The 22,596-nt window shown below is 40.2% G+C and overlaps 1 protein-coding gene across 1 annotated transcript in view; it reads left to right on the forward strand.

Moving 5' to 3' along the window:
- Positions 1 to 22,596, forward strand: part of GPR156 (G protein-coupled receptor 156) — a 70,099-nt gene that overhangs the window by 32,618 nt on the left and 14,885 nt on the right. The window contains exons 3-7 of the mRNA XM_039477230.2: positions 9,049 to 9,178; positions 9,428 to 9,538; positions 16,540 to 16,665; positions 17,902 to 17,997; positions 21,873 to 22,109. Of these exons, the coding sequence (XP_039333164.2) occupies positions 9,049 to 9,178; positions 9,428 to 9,538; positions 16,540 to 16,665; positions 17,902 to 17,997; positions 21,873 to 22,109 (700 nt within the window). The remainder of the gene's footprint in view (positions 1 to 9,048; positions 9,179 to 9,427; positions 9,539 to 16,539; positions 16,666 to 17,901; positions 17,998 to 21,872; positions 22,110 to 22,596) is intronic.

Consider the following 22,596-nt stretch of genomic DNA (forward strand, 5'->3'; position numbering starts at 1 on the left):
TTTAAAGTTGAACCTCCTGGCCAGGATCAACTTTAAAAGCATCCTTGTAAATATTTTAAAAGCTGAAATATGGAAATTTGGATATAAGACTAAATGTCCATTATCTCATTATGGCTGAAGTTTAGGAACAGTGGTGAAAAAACATACTGATAAGTTCAAGATAAGTTGGTGATGAGGAGGGAGAAAGCCCCAAAGGATTCTAGCAAACTAACACAGGAACAGAAAACCAAACACCGCATGTTCTCACTCATAAGTGGGAGTTGAACAATGAGAACACATCACACAGGGAACATCACATATCGGGGCCTGTCAGGGGTCAGAGGGGAAGAGGAAGGAGAGCATTAGGACAAATACCTAATGCATGCAGGGATTAAAACCTAGATGATGGATTGATAGCTGCAGCAAATCATCATGGCACATGTATATCTATGTAACACACCTGCACGTTCTGCACATGTATCCCAGAACTTAAAGTAAAATTAAAAAAAAAAAAGAAAAAAAAAAGTTGATCCTTAGGCCTGTTTGTAGTCCAAGGGAGCTATGAATGCTGAAATTTGTACACTGTCAATTTATATGTATATTCACATATTAATATCTATAATATACATAGATTCAGGATCATAGATTTTTGTCAAATGTCCTAGTAGACACTGATAAAACAACTTCTAACATTAAATTAAAATTTTATTCTGTTTTAAAGAAAAAGAATAAGAAAATCATCTTTGCAATGAAAAGGCCAGAAGCCAAGGAGGTGGTGTCCTAATAAGCTGATAGCAGAGATTATACCTCCTTTACCTTCTTATCTCTGGTTCCTAATACCTTGGCAAGTTGGTATTCAGGAATTGTTGAATTAATATTTGGCACATGAAGATCATTAAAGCAATAACTCATAAAGCATGGGGACAACAGGTTATATGCTAAAGGAGAATTTGGGGGCACGATACTTAGCAAGTCTGCTTTCACACTGAACTCTAAATTTCTGTTTATTTGATTACTTGATTGATTTGGATGTAAATTCTGTTGCAGCTCTGGGTAAACCAAGTCAGCCATCAAAAACAATGAGTCTGTGTCCTTTGTAGGGACATGGATGAACCTGGAAACCATCATTCTCAGCAAACTGACACAAGAACAGAACAGAAAATCAAACACCACATGTTCTCACTCATAGGTGGGTGTTGAACAATGAAAACACATGGACACAGAGAGGGGAGCATCACACACTGGGGTCTGTTGTAGGGGAATAGGGGATGGACAGTGGGGGGTGGGGAGCTGGGGAAAGATAGCATGGGGAGAAATGCCAGATATCGGTGATGGGGAGGAAGGCAGCAAATCACACTGCCATGTGTGTACCTATGCAACAATCTTGCATGTTCTTCACATGTACCCCAAAACCTAAAATGCAATTAAAAAAAAAAAAAGGAGGCAGTGCTGAGTGTGTGGCTCATGACAAAACCTAATTTACAAATTTACTGGCTTCAAGGATGTAAAAAAATATAATTTAATGACTTCAAGGATGTAAAAAGGCATGCTTCCTAGCCCATCTGCAAGCAGCAATTCAGTCCAAGATCAGCACATTTTCTGAAGCCTGGGGGTGGGATGCATGTTGTTAACCTCAGATGCAGATGTCTGCTGAGAGTCTGTAATCTCTGTGGTCATGAAGATAAGATCTCATCCATCAACTGCTTGACAAGGGCTGCATCGTATCTCTGGCCTGTATGACCCTCAACACATGACATAAGAAATATATTGGACAAAAGCATTTCCTGGGAGAATTATCCAGCAAGAATTCAGCCAATGGCAAGGAATTTTTAAAGTGGCCTGATCTCATTGGAGACAAGTAAACATATATATTCATGTGCATATGTGAATATACACTCCTCCAAGGTGCTGCACTTTCCTAGAAACAAAGAGGATGAGAGGAAAAAAAAAAAAAAAAAAAGCATTACAGGCATCCTGTTAGGATCCTATCTCTATTTATTTTTAGACTCCTTTCAGCTCTATGCTGAGAGGGAAAGCAAAGGAAGGGCTCACCCAGAATGCAAAGCTTTTTAAAGAGGGTTTGGGGTGTACAGATTTGCTAAGTGGTGGAAACCCAGTGTCTGTGGCAGTTCACAGTATTCATAGCACTCAGAGCCCCCCAAATATTTCTGACCCTTGTATTCACTAATTCCAGAAATTTTTCAGCTATTTCAGGGGACTCTGGGGATCTCCCTGAAACCACTACAGTTACCCAGAATGCACCTCTCCTAACACACAGGCATTGAAACAGTTCCTGACTCTCCCCCGACTCTCACAGATCTCTGGCACTTTAAGAGCCATATGGCACACGTGCCTAGCCATCAGCCTTCTGCCTAACAGAGGAGTGCTTTCCCAGGGAAAACTAAGATTAGGGAAGAGGACAAAGAAAAAAAAGATGGGGTTTCCATATCCATTAATCAATTCATTCACTAGATGGTTATGGAACACTTAACCATTTTCCAAAGACTGTGCTGTGGTGTGAGTTATAGAATAAGAAACAGCCTGGCTTTTGAGGAGTAGAAACTGTCTAGTGGAACTAACATTAAAAGGCAGTAATATAACATGATAATTGTACTGATGCATATAGACCCTGGGGTGTATTATGGTTGAATGGAACAGCAAGAAGACTATGTGGCTGGAGTGGGGTGTGCTGTTCTGCTGTTCCTTGGAAACACCAGGCACTTACACACTGCGAGGCTTTGAAATGGCTGTTCTCTCTGTCTGGCATATTTCAATACATGTATCTGCATAGCTTATCCTCTTTCTCTCCTGATTGCTTGTTCATATGGTACCTTCTCAACCAGGGCTGTGATGACAACCCTATTTAAAATTATGAACTATCCTCAGAATTCTGAATCCTTATCCTGCTCTATTCTCCTGCCCTCATCCAGCCATAGTACCTATTACCTTTTAACATACTACATAACTTACTTGTTTATTATTATGATTTTGCTTATTGTTTTCTCCTCCCAAAAGAATTGTTCCTGATTTACTCCCAGAACTAGAATACTATGTGGACATTGAAAAGAAAAAAGAAATGAGGTCTAGAAACAGCAGGTATCAAATATGTAGGCTTTGTAGACTCTGGTAAAGTCTGGCTTTTCCTCTGGGAAATGGAGAGTCATTGTGGGGTTTTGAGCAGAGAAGTGACATAATCTCATTTATCTTTAATGGATTACTCCAGCTGCTATGTTGAAGATAGACTTGAGGGAAGTGCCAGGGTAGAAGCAGGGAGACCAGTTAGGAGACTGTTGCAATAATCCAAATAAGAAATGCAAAGTAAGACTTTGATCAGGTGGTGGCAGCAGAGGTGGTGAGAAGGAGTTAGATTCTGGATGTATTTCGAGGATAGAGCCAACAAGATTCATGACAGATTGGATGTGGGTAGTGAGAAAGAGTCAGGAGGACTCCAAGGTTTTTGGTCCAGGCAAATTGAAAGGTGGAGTTGCCATTATCTGAAATGGGGAAGAATGAGCGATTGAGGGAGAGACTCAGAGTTAAATTTTGAACAGATTGTAGTCAAATTGGTGTTGGGACATTGCTGTTTAGAATCCCTGAGGGGAACCATTTTGAATGACTCTAAGACCCAGAGTGTAACCTGGGGACAGGTGTCTGAAGAAAAATAAAGTTAAGTCATTAGGATTGAAGAATTGAGAACTCTGTAGGCTGAAAGGCTAATGAAATCTTCTAGGATGTTCTACTAGGATGGTAGGCCAGGCCCAAGAGTAAGGAATGGGGCCAGGCGTTATGACAGACAGTTTAAATACAAATAGAGGTCACACTAATATTAGCTTGAGGTGTGAAAGAATTTTAACTGGGTGCAGATTGGTGTATACATTAGAAATCAGCAAGAAATCAGAAGGTCAAATTTGCTGAAACATATCAGATAGCATTATGATAAAGCTCTTTGGAGTTTTATTTGAGATAGATTTATAGTCCCATTGTAGCATGGATCAAAAATATTAAGTTTAGAAAGAAATTGAATACATTTTTACCATTTAAACCTTATTTGTTTTATTAAAAAGCATTTTGGAAAGACATTCATACTTGGCTTTGGATAGGTTAAAGCTCAGTGATACCATTTTTACCAACTCTTATAGCATTTTAGAAAGCATGGTCTTGTGACATCTTAGCAAAGTTTTCTATTAGCCACAGCATGCGAACAAGTACCTTGTGCTCCATTCTCTGGCCATGTTTTCAGACTCAGTAACTCCAAATAAAATAAACTTCCAAGTTCACAAATCAACATTTGATAATGTTTTTGCAACTCATACCATTGAGCTGGTAGTTGTCACTTGAGCATCCAAATTCATTAGAGACTATTGAAATGATAATGCAGAATTATACAGGTTTTGCAGATGTAGTTTGATATTTATCTATATGTATTGAAACCTCCCTTGAGAATAGAAAAGTCAAGAAAGTTCTTGTCTTACATTTCCACTCAAGAAATAGAGGAAGAGATAATAAGATAGCTATATAATCCTTAAAAAAAAAAAAAAAAACTTCACTTTGTTTCTGACTGACAGTAACCCAATTCAAGTTCTTTACTCTTCATAAATGGAAGACAAGTAATCTAGATAGTACTGGCTATCTATAATTAAGTATACAATATTTGAATCTATTTGCTTTGTGGAAATTATGTGTTTGTGGCTGATTAAAATATTCAGCTATGTAGGCTTCATCTTTTAGCTCAATAGAAAAATAGAAATGACATTGGTGGTTGAATTCCTACCAACGTGGCAAAGACATTCCCCAGACATACGTAATTCACCTGCCGCATTGGAGATGATTCACCTTTCAATGACTTCACAGGTGTTAACTTGGCCAAACAAAAAAGGGAAATCATTTTGTATTCATCTTTTCTTCCCTGAGGCAAGTTTTCAGTAAGATTACTCAGGAAAAATATCACACGATAGGTATATAAGTCCATAGTATGTCTGTTTGAATAATGAATTAACATCACTGTCTTAGAGGTGAAAACTATTCAATGTATATTTTGTGGAAAATAACTAAATTGAGTTCCTCTTAACTAAATCAGAAAGGGAAGGAATCCTCAATCAGGATTTCATGCTGTACTGTATCACTCAAGGAAACCTGATTTTATAGTGGTACTAAAATAAAATGGGTCCAGAGAAAAATTATGACAGAAACTTACCCATCAGTGACCTAAACAAAACAGACATGTGGCTGTGAAATCCAGGCAGTTGTTTGGTGAGGAGGTCACTGTCAGATAGTCGTGACTCATGTGTAGGAACGTGAGAATGGCCATGGGGAGGAATGGCCACAGTTACGGTCTCTCAGGAGTCCACCGACCGCTTGTGCCGTTGCCCTAGCTTCTGACTGCACTGAGCGGCTGGTGCCAGGTCAAAGTACTCTCTGCTCTGAATCTGTCAGCACTGGTCTCGCTAATGTGGTACTTTTCTTTTAAAAATGCTTTGCGAAGGTGCTGGTTAGCACTGTTACTTCTGTAGTTAATATTCACCACACATTCCCCTTCTTTTGTGGAGAGACAAAAAAATTAAGGAAAATCACTCTCCCTAAGTCCACAGTCTGAAGACATGGAGGCTGAGGAGGCAGACCTGAATGAATATGTGGATCGTGCCGGGCGTGGTGGCTAACACCTATAATCCCAGCACTTTGGGGGGCCGAGGTGGGTGGATCACCAGGTCAAGAGATCAAGACCATCCTGGTCAACATGGTGAAACTCTATCTCTATTTAAAAAAAAAAAAGGCCTTATTATTTAGCCGGGCACGGTGGCTCACGCCTGTAATCCTAGCACTTTGGGAGGCTGAGGTGGGTGGATCACCTGAGGTCAGGAGTTCAAGACCAGCCTGGCCATCATGGTGAAACCCCATCTTAAAAAAAAAGAGGCCGGGCACGGTGGCTCACACCTGTACTCCAGCACTTTGGGAGGCTGAGGCGGGTGGATCACGAGGTCAAGAGATCAAGACCATCCTGGCCAGCATGGTGAAACCTCGTCTCTACTAAAAAATACAAAAATTAGCTGGGCGTGGTGGCGCGCGCCTGTAATCCCAGCTACTTGGGAGGCTGAGGCAGGAGAATTGCTTGAACCCAGGAGGCGGAGATTGCAGTGAGCCAAGATTGTGCCACTGCACTCCAGCCTGGCACCTGGTGACAGAGCGGGACTCTGTCTCAAAAAAAAAAAAAAAAGAATAAAAAAGAAAAAAATAAATAAGTGGATCGTATGATAGGGCTAGATCTTAAATTTGGATACAGGAGACTTAGATAAACCATAGAAGATTGTTCTTTATACATGCAGCTCTTTTGCTAAGTGATAAAGGTGGTGTGTTAAGATTAATAAGTCTGAACGTAATGTACAGACTGTATTAGAACGGGGGAAAATTGATGTTTACTGAGAGCTTAAGCTTATGTCAAAAATCTAAAAAGTAGTATTTTTGCATCATCTTAAAGTTCGCAGAGAGTTTTGGCACACACATCATCCCATCTTTGGAATAACCTGTGGGGTAGATATAAAAGATATTTCATTTTACAGGTGAGGAAATAGCCTGTTTCCTGGTCAGACAGGCTCAGTCGTCTGTGAGTGGCAGAGCTGGTATTTTCACTGGTCACACTCGACTCTAGTTCCATTTCTCCCAACATGATTATATCCTGGATAAACATGGTATCAAGAATGGAGAGACCAGGTGCCTGTAATCCCAGCACTTTGGGAGGCCGAGGTGGGCAGATCACTTGAGGTCAGGAGGTCGACACCAACCTGGCCAATGTGCTGAAACCCCATCTCTACTAAAAATACAAATATTAGCTAGGTATGGTGGTGCATGCCTGTAATCCCAGCTAGTAGGGAGACTGAGGCATAAGAATTGCTTGAACCTAGGAGGCGGAGGTTGCAGTGAGCCAAGATTGCCCCACTGCACTCCATCCTGCACAACAGAGCAAGACTCTGTCTCAAAAAAAAAAGAATGGAGAGTGAACTTTGGAAGGCTAAGGCAGGCAGATCACTTGAAGTCAGAAGTTTGAAACCAGCCTGGCCATCATGGCAAAACCCTCTCTCTACTAAAAAATACAAAAATTAAAAATTAGCCAGGCGTGGTGGTAGGCACTTGTAATTCCAGCTGCTCAGGAGGCTAAAGCAGGAGAATCGCTTGAACCTGGGGACCAGAGGTTGCAGTGAGCCAAAATCATGCCACTACACTCCAGCCTGGGCACAACCTGGGCAACAGAGTGAGACTCTGTCTCAAAAAAAAAAAAAAAAAAAAAAAAGGAGAGTGAGAGAAAACTCAGAGACTTTGAAATAAGAAGTGAAAGAGGCCAGGCACAGTGGCTCACATCTGTAATCCCAGCACCTTGGGAGACCAAGGAGGGCAGATCACTTGAGGTCAGGAGTTCAAGACCAGCCTGGCCAACATGGTAAAACCCCATCCCTAATAAAAATATAAAAATTAGCTGGGCATGTGGCAGGTGCTTGTAATCCCAGCTACTCGTGAGGCTAAGGCAGGAGAATCACTTGAACCCGGGAGATGGAGGTTGTGCTGAGCCAAGATCGTGCTACTTCACTTTACCCTGGGTGACAGAGCGAGACTCTTGTCTAAAAAAAAAAAAAAAAAAAAAAAAAAGAAAAGTGAAGGAAACTTGACAATTGATTGGGTATTTCTGATAAAGAAACAGAAGAAGGAAAATGTGATTCCTAGGTTTCTAAAACCTGGAAGAAGAGGACAGTGAGGTTACAATATAAGCAACTGATGTTGGCAACATGCCTATTATGTGCCAGGCTGTGTGCCAAGCAGTTTGCCATATTGCCTATTAAATATTCACAATTCTTTGAAGGTAGATCTTATAATTATTATTCTCATTTTAGAAAGGGTGTGTGTGAAAGTTGTTCTCACTTTTAGAAAAAGAAAAATATCTTCCCTCCAAAACAAAGTTAAGCTTGACTGGACTCATTGGCCTATGGTGACAGTACCTGGGGCCTGGGACAGTGGTTTGGTGTTCTTGTGTGTATGGATGTATCACAATGCCAGACATAAAGTAACTAAGCTGGGCTTGTGGTGGTTATGATGTTTGCCAATCCAGCACTGCCAAACTGTTTAATGCCTCCTAGGTGATTTGCCTGTCATTAGAAAAGACTTCACTAAGTGGATAGTTTTGCCTTGGCCTTGGCCTTTAAGGTGGCCTGCCAGGTCATCAAGAGACATAGGTAGGAATGCTTTCCTCGTTAGTTATGATTTAAAATAAAAGTATAAGAAAGTATAATTATCAAATGACTATTAGTAGAAATATTGCATTTTTATACACTATTTAGATTACAATGCCTTTCCTTCTCATTACTTGTAATTAATTAGTATCAGTCACTGTCCAGTGTGAGCCTGGTGTTCCCCTTAGGTTAACCAGATCACATTCTGAACCTCTGTTAGTGCCCAGGGTATTTGTCTGAAGCCCTGATTTTTCACGTCTCCCTCTAACTTTTAAAGTTGTCTCTAATCTCATCTAAAACTATTAATACTTGAGAAAAGGCCCTTCTCCAATTTCCTGCTTCTAATCCCTTCCTCCTCTTTTCTACTTGGTCAAGTAGAGGGAGGAAAATGGTTTACGTATCAAATAAAGTAAATAGTATATGAAAAAAAAAAAACCCAAACCTCTTTCCAAATAGTAGTTTACCTTACAGCTCATTTCTAAAGGCTCCAAACTCTCTGTGGGCATCTACCTGCTGGTTATTTATTCACTAAACTGCACATGGCAGTCCCCTAGCAACCAAACTTCATGTATAAAATCCCAACTCTTCTCCAGTACCACCTGTTTGTAGGTAGTCAGCCTTCTTTTAAAAGACTTGGAGTTATACAAGCAATAAGTACCAGAGTTTAGTTCTTTTGAAAATGAATGTAAAGAAATCATAAGTTTTCACAGGGCTGTAAAGTGGTTTCTTCCCAGGGGTCCTTCACTCCGAGGCTGCACTGGAGATTATGCTGGTGAGGAAGCTTTGATCTTGCAGGTCTTAGGCCCCAAGACAAAAGGTCATGGCTGTAAGTGTCTTTCTTCCTGATCTTCTCTAGGATTGTGAAGATGTCCAGTCCCAATCTGAACATTGTGACCTTACTGGGCAGTTGTCTGACTTACAGTAGTGCTTACCTCTTTGGGATTCAAGATGTTTTGGTGGGGAGCTCAATGGAAACTCTCATTCAGGTAAGTTAAGTTTTAAAATTTGGTTTTGACTATAATGTTAAAGTTTTAATGATTTTCCTAAACCAGCTGCTTCCGTGGGTGGTGGTTACCTTTATCCTTGGTGTGGGCACTTTTTGAGCAATCCCAGAACACTTGGTGAGGTTCACTCTGTACCCCGTGCCCTCTGTGGGACCCAGACCCTATACATCAGAGTGTGTTGAGAACTGACAAAGGTTACTCTTGTGACTCTTCTGTCCCCTTCCACTATAGACAAGACTGTCCATGCTGTGTGTTGGGACCTCCCTTGTGTTTGGCCCCATTCTGGGAAAGAGCTGGCGACTCTACAAGGTGTTTACCCAAAGAGTCCCGGACAAGAGAGTGGTGAGTAGGCAGCAAGTACGCAATGCTTAACTGTAGATGGCAGCTTCACTGTTGCTTAACAGCTAGAGAAGCTCATGTAGATTATTGAGCCTAGCGCCTTTCAGGACAACCAAAGCTCTTGTTTCTCATTCCAAACCCTGGAATCATGTGACCTCATAAGGCCCCAGGCCTGAAAGGCTGTGGATCAATGCTGCTGAAGATAGGTCTTCAAACATGGGCTCTGGTTTCTATGTACCCCAGGCCCTGTGGGACCATGTGAGCTGGCCAATACCTGGCACCAGTTTGAGGCAGAACAAGATGCCCAAAGACTGTTGTTTGGCACAGGTGTGAGCTGGAAGAGAAGGGAGGAAGAGTGATTACAGAGAAACTGTAGCAAGTAAGTAGTTATTTCCCTCCTTGAAGCCCAGTTCTTTTTTTATGTAGAAGGCAGTTCTCTGTACTGAGAAGGATGTGCCTGGAGCAGTGAGCAAGGAAGAGCAGATAGAATCAACCCTAAGTTATGAGGCAGCCAGATCACCGACTGATATTTATCAGTCATCAACTTAAGCACATTTCCCCATTTTATCAGGTTGTCTGATGAGACTGTGCAAACCTCAACTCCTCGCCATTATCCTCATTGGATGTGGGCCCTTCCCAGACCCAATGTGTCATTCAGTTGGTGTTTACTTCTCTGGAACGATAGGTTTTTTTGTTTTTGTTTTTGTCTTTTTTTTTATCAAATGTTATTGAATCATGGTGCATTCTTACCAAAAGCTCAGCTGTGAACAGCCATACATATGAAGAAGATTGCCTAAAAAGACAAAAACTGCATTTATCACTCAAGAACACTGATTTCTTTTTTAAAACTAGCTTCATTGAAGTATAATTAACATGCAGTGAACTGCACATATTTAAAGCATATGTTTGATAAATTGTGACATGGATATACAACCAAGACACATGGTGCATAATGAACATATGCCTCATCTTCAAAAGCTTCCCCACACCCTTTGTTATCTCCCTCTCCTGTCCAATCCTTATATCCCCTGTTCCTGTCCTCAGGAAATCATTAATTTGCTTTTTGTCACTGTAAATGAGTTTGCATTTTCCAGAGTTTTATATAAATCGAGGCATACAGTGTGGACTCTTTTTTCCTCTGGCTTATTTTACTCACATAATTGTTTTTATGAACATTATAGTTACTTATATATGTTGTGTGCATCAATAGTTCTTTCTTTGTTACTGCTAAGTAGTATTACAATGCATAGGTATACATTTGCTTATCTGTTGATGGATGTTTGGGTTTTTGCCAGTTGTGATTAAAAATAAAGCTGCTATGAAAATTCATGTACAAAGTCTTTGTTTAGACATAAGCTTTTATTTCTCTTGGGTGAAAACCTAAGGGTAAGATGGTTGGATCAGAGGGTAGGTGTATATTTAACTTTTAAAGAAACTGTCGACTGTTTTTCAAAGTGGTTGCACCATTCTGCATTTCCACCAGCAACATATGAGAGTCCATTTCCTCCACATTCGTGCCAGTATTTGTTTTGATCAGTCTTTTTCATTTTAGGCATTCTAATAGGTATGTGTGGTAGTATCTCATTATGGTTTTGAATTTGCCTTTCTCTAATGCACTATTGAGCATTACTTCACATACTTTTTTGTCATCTATATATCTTCTTTGGCAAACTGTCTGTTGAAATCTTTCACCCATTTTTAAATTGGATTTTTTGTTGTCTTATAGAGTTTTGAGAGTTCTTTTTATATTCTGGATACAAACCCTTTATCAGATGTAAGATTTGCAAAGATTTTCTTACAGTTCCTTTTAATTTACTTCAGAGTATCTTTCAAAAATAAGACATTTCTAAATCTCATGAAGTTCAATTTACCAATGTGTTCTTTTTTGGGAGATTTTGTTAGTTTATTTGTTTTTTGTATTTTTAGTAGAGATGGGGTTTTACCATGTTGGCCAGGCTGGTCTCAAACTCCTGGCTTCAAGTGATTAACCAGCCTCAGACTCCCAGAGTGTCGGAATGACAGGCATGAGCCACCATGCCTGGCTCCATGGATCATGTTTTCGGTATTATATTTAAGAAATTTTGGGCTAACTTAAGGCCCCAAAAAGTTTTCTCATGTGTTTACTTCTAGAAATTTTAGAGTTTTAGCTTTTACGTTTAGGCCTGTGATCCATTTAGAGTTAATTTTGGAATGCGGTATGATGTATTGGTTGAATTTTATTTTTTTACATACGGACATTTGATTGTTTCAGCACCACTTGTTTAAAAGATTGTCCTTTCTTCACTGAATTACCTTTGTACCTTTGTGGAAAATCAGTCATCCATAGGTGGGCAGATCTATTCCTGGACCCTCCATTCTGTCTCACTGATGCGTTTGTTTATCTTGACAACAATACCATATTACCTTGATTACTGTAGCCTTATACTAAATCTTAAAATCAGGGAGCATTAGTCCTCCAACTTTCTTCTTCTCTTTCAATATTGTTTTGGCTAATCTGGGTCCTTTGAATTTCCATGTGAATTTTTGAATCAGTTTACTGATTTCTGCAAAAATTATTTGGGTATTACGTTGAATCTAATAGATCAAATTGTGAAGAATTGGCTTCTTACTAATGTTGTGTCTTTTGACCCATGAGCCCGTTTATTTAGATCTTAATTTTTCCCAGCATTTTTTTGTACTTTTCAATATTGTTCTTTCACATCTTTCATCAAACTTATTTCTAAGTATTTTATATTCTTATGCTATTTTATATGTTATTTTTTAAATTTTACTTTCCAGTTGTTTGTGGCTAATATACAGAAATATAATTAATTTTTTTCTGAGACAGAGCCTTGCGCTATAACCCAGGCTGGAGTGCAGTATCACGATCTCAGCTCACCACAAACTCTGCCTCCTGGGTTCAAGTGATTCTCCTGCCTCAGCCTCTGGGATTACAGAGGCTGGGATTACAGGTGCCTGCTACCACATCCATCTAATTTTTGTATTTTTAGTAGAGGTGGGGTTTCACCATGTTGACCAGGTTGGTCTCGAACTCCCAACCTCAGATGATCCACCCTCCTCAACCTCCCAAGATGCTAGGATTGACAGGCATGAGCCACCATGCCTGGCCACGGAAATACAATTAATTTTTATATGCTGAGCTTGTATGCTGCAAACTTGCTAAACTATATGTTCATTCGAGCAGCTTTTTTATAAAGTCTAATAGATTTTCTACATAGATGATCATATCATCAGCAAATAAAGATAATTTATTTCCAATCTCTTGTGTGATTGCACTGGCTAGAAACAATAGTACAATCTGAATAGAAGTGGTGAGAGCAGATATCCTTGTTATTCTCGATCTTATAGGGCAAACAGTCTTTCAAAACTAAGGATGATATTAGCAGTAGTTATATTGTAGATGCCATTTATTCAGTTGGAGAACTACTATTCTATTCTTATTTTGCTAAGAGTTTTAAACAAGAATTGATGTTGGGTTTTGTCAAATGCTTTTACTGAGTCTATTGAGATGATCGTATTTTTTTTTTTTTGAGTTTATGCACATGGTGGTTTACGTTAAATGTTTTTTTTTGAAAATCCTTATACAATAGACTTTGTTTTATAGAGTGGTTTTAGGTTAACATAAAAATTAAGCAGAGGGTACAGAGGTTTTACATATACCCTCTTTCCCCACACATGCATAGCCTCTTCCATTATCAATATTCCCCATCAGAGTGGTGTATTTATTACAATTGATGAACCTACATTAATATGTCATTATTGCCCAGAGTCTGTTCTTTATATTAGGGTTCACTTTTGATGTGGTACATTCTATGGGTCTGGACAAATGTACGATGACATGTATCTACCATTATAGAATTATACAGAGTAGTTTTACTGCCCTAAAAATCCTCTATGCTTCTGCTCTTTCTCTCTTTCTCTCCCCATATGTTAAATGATTTAGGATGTCAAACCAACCTTCCATTCCTGGGATAAACTCCACTTGGCCATGATACATTATCCTCTTCATATATTGTTGGATTCATTTTTTTTTTTTTTTTTTTTGAGACGGAGTTTCCCTCTTGTTACCCAGGCTGGAGTGCAATGGCGCGATCTCGGCTCACCGCAACCTCCGCCTCCTGGGTTCAGACAATTCTCCTGCCTCAGCCTCCTGAGTAGCTCGGATTACAGGCACGTGCCACCATGCCCAGCTGCTTTTTTTTTTTTTGTATTTTTAGTAGAGACGGGGTTTCACCATGTTGACCAGGATGGTCTCCATCTCTTGACCTCATGATCCACCCGCCTCGGCCTCCCAAAGTGCTGGGATTACAGGCTTGAGCCACCACGCCTGGCCTGTTGGATTCATTTTTATAAAACTTTGTTTAGAATTTGTACATTCATGTTTTTAATACATACTGCTCTGTAGTTTTCTTGTAATATGTTTTTCTAGTTTTAGTATCAGGGTAATGTTGGCTTTATAGAATGAGTTGAGAACTATTCTCTTCTTTTAAATTTCAGGAAGAATTTCTATGTAATTGCAAAATTGGCATTCATGTATAAGTACCTTACAGTAGTATGCTTCCTTTGATCCCCATTCCTATCTTTACTGTAACATGTTATAAGCCCCATACAATTTTTTTTGTTGAATCAATTGTCTTTAAAAATATTTTATTTCTGGCCAGCCATGGTGGCTCATGTCTGTAATCCCAGCACTTTGGGAGGCTAAGGTGGGTGGATCACCTGAGGGCGTGAGTTTGAGACCAGCCTGATCAATATGGAGAAACCCCATCTCTACTAAAAATATAAAATTGTCTGGGTGTGGCGGTGCATGCCTGTAATTTCACCTACTTGGGAGGCTGAGGCAGGAGAATCACTCGAACCTGGGAGGCAGAAGTTGCAGTGAGCCGAGATTGTACCATTGCACTTCAGCCTGGGCAACAAGAGTGAAACTCCATCTCAAAATATATATATATATGTAAAATACATATATAATATTCATAATATATATAATGCATATATAATATACACAATATATAGTTTATATACAATACACATATATGTATAATATATAATACATAATTATATATATAATTATATATAATACATATATAAAATATATTTTTTTGAGATAAAGAACATATATTTTTTGAGATTGAGAATGCCCAACTAATTTTGTATTTTCTTTAATGCTGAATTTTGTTATTTTCTTTAATGATATTTAAGTAATGAACATTAATAATGTATATTTTTTGAGATAAAAATATATTTTTTGAGATAAAAATATATTTATATTTTTTTCAGATAAAATATATTTTGTAATATATATTAGATATATATTTTTTATTTCTTTATTTTTAAGACCCAGACTTAAAAATAAATTGCCCAGGCTAGAGTGCAATGGGGCAATCTCAGCTCACCACAACCTCCAACTCCCAGGTTCAAGTGATTCTCCTGCCTCAGCCTCCCAAGTAGCTGGGATTACAGGCATGTACCACCATGCCCAGCTAATTTTGTATTTTCTTTAATGCTGAATTTTGTTATTTTCTTTAATGATATTTACGTAATGAAAATTAATAATGTATATTTCTGTTTAGCTACCATTTTCAGTGCTCTTAATTTCCTGTATAGATCCACATTTTTATGTCAAATTATTTTCCTTTGCCTGAAGGATATCTGACATTCCAGTGTGGGTGTGCTACTACTGAATTCTTTCAGCTTTTGATTATCTGAAAAAGTTTTTATTTTAACTTTGTTTCTTAAAGATATTTTACTGAGTATAGAATTCTAGACTGAAATTTTCTTTTCTTCTTCCAGTACTTTCAAGATATTCTTGCATTTTCTTCTCACTTGGCCTTGTATCTGATGAGAAGTCTCATTTTTTTTTTTTATGTCTACACAAAATATGTCTTTTTTCACTGTTTGCTTTGCGTAGTTTCCCTTTAACACTGGTTTTGAACAGTTTGATTAGGCAATTGGTTTGTTTTTAATTTTACAAACACCTTGAATCATGTAACTGGTTATGCTTCTTTCTCTTCATTGGTTGTCAAAAGCTCAGATCCACATTTCTTCTGCCCCAATTAATAAATGCTATTATATATACACTCTTCATCTGAGCCTTCATCATAATTCCCTTTATTTTCTCTCTTCTCTGATTTTTAATGTTTTAATTCTGTCACAGTACATGTTTTTCTCAATTTTATTTTTGTAGTCACAAAGTAACTAACACATTCCCTTCATTCTAAGTCAAATATGGATGGTCCCTGACATACAACAGTTCAACTTACAGTTTTTCTATTTTACAATGGTGTGAAAGCAATCTACATTCAGCAAACAGCATACTTAAAATACCCTTACAACCATTTTCACTTTCAGGACAGTAGTCAATACATTTCATGAGACATTCAATACTTTGTTATAAATTAAGCATTATTTTAGATGATTTTGCCCAGCTGTAGGCTAATATAAGTGTTCTGAGCACATTAAAGGTAGGCTAGGTTAAGCTGCAATGTTTGGTAGGCTAGTTGTATTAAATGCATTTTTGGTTTATGATATTTTCAATTTACAATGGGTTTATCAGGGCATAACCCCATCATAAGTCAAGATCTTAAGTCAATCTGTATTTCATATGTATATAAAGAAAATACTAATGATTCCTCCTGCATCTCTGAATCCCACCCTTTCAGTTAATAGTTATTCACAGTGTGGTGTGAAAATATCCATATCTATGTGCTCATATAAACATCTAGAAATAACAGTTTATTTATTTTGTAAAGCACCTTGAGATCTTTGTGGGAAAAGGTAGGATATTAAAAAGTTAAACAAATAGAAATGTTTAATGGGAATAATGATATAAACATAGAAGTCATTGTAAATGTTTGGTGTCTGTTTCATTTTTGATAACTACATATGAAGCACCTTGGGAGGGCTGGCTTTGGAGCATATAGCTGAGAGTGCATGGGATACTCTAGCCCCTGTGTCATATAGCCAGTCAACAAGGAAAAGTTTTGACCTTGACTCTTTTGCAGATTATTAAAGACCTGCAGTTGTTGGGGTTGGTGGCAGCCCTGGTGATGGCTGATGTGATCCTGCTCATGACATGGGTGCTGACTGATCCCATCCAGTGCCTCCAGATCCTCAGTGTCAGTATGACGGTAAGGGGCCAAATCCCTAGGAAATCTCATCCCCAAACTGGACTGACCTCTGTGGATACACAGGAGTCATCCTTGCAACAGGAAGATAAAGGAGTCCAGGAGGAGGGAACGTCAGGAGCTGTGCCTTCCATGAATTCCTTGCCCTTGTCTGCTGCCACTCCCACTGCTCCTCCTGCCCAAGTGTCTCTTCGTGGGCATCCAGCAGGCTGGAATCTACTTGGCAGTTACCGCCACTTCCACATTATCAATAATGAGAACTTTCAGCTATGGGCAGTTATCTTCCCCTAATTGTAGAGGTAGAGGTAGTAGTTTGAGGTGGGCTTTGGAGTCAGTCAACCCTAGTTCAAATCCCAGCCCTACCAAGCTCACCAACTGTGTGACCGTGGGTAAGTTATTTAACCTCACTAAGTCTGTTTCCTAATAGGTAAAATTGAGATAATACTACTACCTATTGTATAGGGTTGTGGCAAAGATTAAGTGAAACAATGTAGGTGAAAGACTTAAATTAACTATGTCCAGTACATAGTATTCAATTATTAAGAAGTATGTCTGGGCACAGTGGCTCACAGCTGTAATCCCAGCACTTTGGGAGGCTGAGGCAGGTGGATCACTTGAGGTGAGAAGTTCAAGACCAGCCTGGCTAACATGGTGAAACCTCATCTCTACCAAAAACACAAAACTTAGCCAGTGACACATGCCTGTAATCCCAGCTACTTGGGAGGCAGAGGTTGCAGTGAGCCAAAATTGCACCACTATACTCCAGCCTGGGTGACAGAGTGAGACTCTGCCAAAAAAAAGAAAAGAAAAGAAAAAATATAAAGCATTATGCTTCTCTAGCCTCACAAGATGCTGAGGAATACAGTAGAATTGAGGAATCATGACATTACAAGATTATGTTTAAGGATTCAGTGATTTACAAAAAAGCAGGTGCAAAATGAAATACTTTATTATTTTGTTGAGGCATTAATTCGATTGGGGTAGCAAAGCACATAACTGAGGGGTAAGCTGTACTGTCACCAAGCACACAGCTGTTAGTCCAATTTTATCATCTCTTCTCCTAGCACGTGTCACTCTCATTTAGGTTCTAGTGGAGTCACCTAAATGCTACGGTTTTTACATGCTAAGGGGGAAATCATGTGCTGTAGAAGAATTCACACTCCAGGATATTCACAAAGATCTGCTATGTGTTTCTGGTAATTGTGGACACCTTCAGTTCTGACTCTGTGTCCTTTCTAGGTGACAGGGAGAGATATTTTCTGCACTTTAACCAGCACCCACTTCTGTGCTTCCCAGTATTCTGATGTTTGGATTGCTCTCGTCTGGGGATGCAAGGTTGGTAACCACATCTCCTTGGGATATGGTCTCTATCACTAACAAAATGGATATGAAGAGGGAATTATAGGAATTAACGAGGTGATGTCTGCAAAGAATATTGAACTCAGAGGAGACCTCTGTTGATACATAACCTCAAAGCCATGACCATTTTTACTTTTCTATTTTTATTTGTTCAGGGAGACTTTCCCAACTCTTTAGACTCCCTCATTCCGTCCTCCCTCAAATCATCTGGAATTCAGCCACTGCCTCTCCCATTAATTAGTCTGTTTTTTTAATTGATTTGACAATACCAGTTTTCCCTTCAGCTTCTCTGCAAGGGGAATTATGAGGAGACATTTAACCCAGCTTTATTTGTTCTCCTAAGTGCCTTTAGATTTGGGTCAAGGTGTCCTGCTGCCTTTCACTCACCTGACTTCCTTGCTCTGGTTGGAAGCAAGGCTGGCTCTGAGACAGATGACAGCATTCACGGTGCCCTTTGAGGGGCTCCAGCTATCTCAAAGTATCTCCCATACTGCCCCAAATCTCTCACCATTACACTCATTTGTCTCTGTTAGATGGGCAAAGTAAGATATTATTTCCAGAAGGTAGAGGATACCTGTACAGAGCCCTGATGAAAGTCCTGAGAATGGGACATCTGGCTTTCAGCTTAGAGGGACAGAGAACTGCTGCTGAGGGATACAGGGCAGTCCTGATTCCATAAACAAGCAAGCCCTGCCTGACAGCAGGCTACCTGTTGACTATCAAGGCACAGAGGTCTGGTTGACTGACTACTGAGAGAAGAAAAGGAGTTTTTGTAGAAATAAGTGCCCTTTAAGGGTAAACTCTGGCTAGAAGCAGTGGCTCACATCTATAATCCCAGGACTTTGGGAGGCCAAGGTGGGCAGAACACTTGAGATCAGGAGCTCGAGAACAGCCTAGCCGACATGGTGAAACTCTGTCTCTATTAAAAATACAAAGATGATCTGGGTGTGGTGGCGCGTGCCTGTAGTCCCAGCTACTGGGGAGGCTGAGGCAGGAGAATTGCTTGACCCCGGGAGGCAGAGGTTGCAGTGAGTCGAGACTGCGCCACTGCACTCCAGCCTGGGCGACAGAGTGAGACTCCATCTCAATTTAAAAAGGGTAAACTTTACCACTCCACCACTAAGAAAGTATTAGAAGTTGTTGCTTCTGAGAAACAGCTCATGTGGTGGGCAGGACTAGGGCAGGAAAACATTGATTTTTAACTATGTGCAAATGTTACTTTGACAGGAATTTAAAAAAAAAAAAAAAGGCTCTAGGAAGCGAACAGCTCTTGATCTCCAGAATTTTGCTAATGGTTAAAAAATCAGCTTCAGATGTGACAGATCAGTGTTTGAATTCTGATTCTACCCCTGCCTAGCTGACCCTGAGCCCCATTTGACCTCTCTGAGCCTTAGTTTACTCATTTTAAAATGGGGGTAGTGATAATATGCCTCAGAACTATTCTGTTTCTAAAGAGTTAATGCTTTTTAAGGGTTTTCAGCCACTCCTGGCCCATAGCAAGAGCTCAGTAAATGTTGGCTGTTATTATTACTGTTCTTCCCCTGCTCCCTAGACACTTCTGGAAAATACATCGCCTCTGTCAGTTCCTCAAGTCCCTGTAGAAGAGTGTGTCCTCCCCAGCCCAGAAAGCCACCACTTCCCCCATAGCAACTTACTTTGTGACTCAACTTGATTTGTTTTCCCCATTGCCTTTTATATATTCCCATTTCTATTTTATTTCTCTGTAATATCTTCCCATACGACAAAGAAGGAAAAGGAAGGAGCATTAGGAAATTTACTGAGCCAGACCCTGTAGACTCCCTGGTCAGTGAGAAGCTCAGGAGAACCCCAATCTCCACATTAAGTTCTAGGAACCCCCACCTGAACCTGTAAACCGTCCCATACCCCACACTTCTTGGCAGTTAAGGGCAATGATATGCAAGGATCAGACATGACTCACTCAAACACCAGCCAAGAACATATAGACACTTGATTCATACATATCTCCCCTTTAACAAGAATTTTAATGGAATTAAAATCTTTTAATGGAATCATATCTGAACATTTCAAAATCACAGAATTAATTTCATTTGCCTTTGATTAAATTAGCAATGATCCAACTCTGCTGAATACCACCTGATGGCGTCAGTCACCCAAAAGATGGGCTCCCCTGATCTCCTGACTTATGTGTCCTCTAGTTATTCAAGATCTTAGGGTGGTCACATTTGGCCCTCAGGCCCCATTAGGGGAACCTGGAAGACATCTCTTCCGTGTTGACTCCTTCCCTCCTGGCACAGCCAGTTCTCCAAAATATTTTCTTTAAGGCCAACCCTGAAGGAGGAGTTGACCACATTGTATTATTTCAGGGTCACCAGCAGGTGCCCTGCTGATACCTGACCTTATTTTTATTATTAGCTCTCCCTCTGAATCCCACAGTCCCACCCCCACCTCGTCTCCCATAGCATCTTCATGTTCTGAGTCATCAACATTAACATTTTTAGACTGGGTGTGGTGGCTTCCACCTATAATCCCAGCATTTGGGAAGCCGAGGTTGGTAGATCACATGAGGTCGAGAGTTCAAGACCAGCTTGACCAACATAGTAAAACCCCATCTCTACTAAAAATACAAAATTGTTTAGCCAGGCGTGGTGGCACATGCCTGTAATTCCAGCTACTCAGGAGGCTGAGACAGGAGAATGGCTTGAACCCAGGAGGCAGAGGTTGCAGTGAGCAGAATCATGGCATTGCACTATAGCCTGGGCAACAAGAGCAAAACTCCGTCTCAAAAAAAAAAAAAAAAAAAAAAAAAATTTTTGTGCTTACCTTAAATCCACCTACCAAACCAAGTACCTTAAAAGCCAGGACCATGACTTCCTGTGTCACTATTTTCTGCCCTACACCTACTGTAGCCCTGTGCACATAGTCAGAAAGGTGAACCTATATTCAATCTATATGTTATATATTATTGACTAAAGCTTTGATTTCTGTATGAGTGCAGCTCCTATGTGGGAGTGGGGCAGCATTTTAAGGTGCTATGAGTTATTTTCTCCTTAGTACAAATGACAACTCAGAGGGCAAGTTTATATTCATAGGAAAGAGAAAAGAATAGGGCCCTGGGTTCCTTGTAGGGGAAACTATTGATGGAACTTTTGCTGCCTGTGCCTGCCCCACAGTCTTGCCTAGGTACCAGCCTGCCTTTGTCTTCCCCTTTTTTTACTCTTCATCTCCCATAAACACTCACTGGCACACAGCGGCTGCTAGCCTGTAGAGATCCTTTATGTAAATTTTTAGAAGTCCCATCCCTTCTAGTCAGATGCAGTCTTGCAGGTGCAAGGCATGGCAAGCATGGTACCTTTGGGCAAATTAGAGAAAAAAGCCCCTTCCCCTGGGCACTGCCCCGCTGTGGCACGTGACTTGACAAGCAGATGACAGGTCACTTTCAGCTTCTGTGTGTACCCTCAGCTTTGAGCAGGCCAACACTGACAATGGCTGTAGCAGCAGTCACTACCAGAGGTTCTTTGGGCCCACTGCCCTCCTAGTGCCCGAGAGCTCTTTCTGTAGGGATTCTAACCCACCCACATGATCCAATACTATGCCTCTTCTCAGAAGATCCTGTTTAATGGTTGACTTGCTGACTTCTGGTAAACTAATTCTCAGTGAAGGAGAGGAAAATAACATTTACAAAGTACCTAGTAGGTACAAGGGGCTGCCCTGAGGATTTTCCTATGTGGTATCTTAGTAAATCCTCATAGCAGTCATTAAGGTAAGTATTATTATCCTGACTTTACAGATGAGGAAATTGGTTGCACACCTACTGCTCTTTGACCTGTTGTTCCACTTTTCTGAGCCTCCATCACCTCTTCACCTCCTAGGGCCTGCTCCTGCTGTACGGTGCCTACCTGGCTGGCCTGACTGGCCATGTCAGCTCTCCTCCTGTGAATCAGTCCTTAACCATCATGGTAGGGGTCAACCTCCTCGTACTGGCTGCTGGGCTTCTTTTTATAGTCACCAGATACTTGCACTCCTGGCCCAACCTGGTCTTTGGACTCATGTCTGGAGGGATCTTTGTTTGCACAACTACAATCAACTGCTTCATCTTCATTCCCCAGGTATGGATTTTGCGGGGCTGGTCCTCTTAGTCACTCCAGAGATTTTTACTGACAAATTGCTCATTTTGTCTTCTGCTGATATCTTTCCATGCCACTTATTGGGGAGTCAGAAAGCAGACAGGAGATCCTAGTGAGCTGGTTGTCTTTGTGCTTCCTCATTGTCCTGGTCAGCAAGGGGGACAGGCCAGAGTGGTCCAAGTGGTGGTGGCAACCCCCATTTGCACTCTTTACACCTGTGGTGTCTGTCCCTTGGGGGTAGTCCCTCACAGTCCCACTTCTCCACCCACCCTCCAGTCTGCTGTGCTCATTCCCAACCCTCCCCTCATTTCCATCATGTTATTGATCTTCCCTTCACTAGCCTGGGAGCAAAGAACCTTTATATTTTTCCAATTGAGGATTGTAGACTCACAGGGAAAAATCCATTTGGAACTTTATGATTTAAAATGCTTTTTCTTTCTTTTTCCTGGAGGAAAGTAGAGAACATTTC

Source organism: Saimiri boliviensis, chromosome 8 (assembly GCF_048565385.1).
Source record: "Saimiri boliviensis isolate mSaiBol1 chromosome 8, mSaiBol1.pri, whole genome shotgun sequence".
NCBI lineage: Eukaryota > Metazoa > Chordata > Mammalia > Primates > Cebidae > Saimiri > Saimiri boliviensis.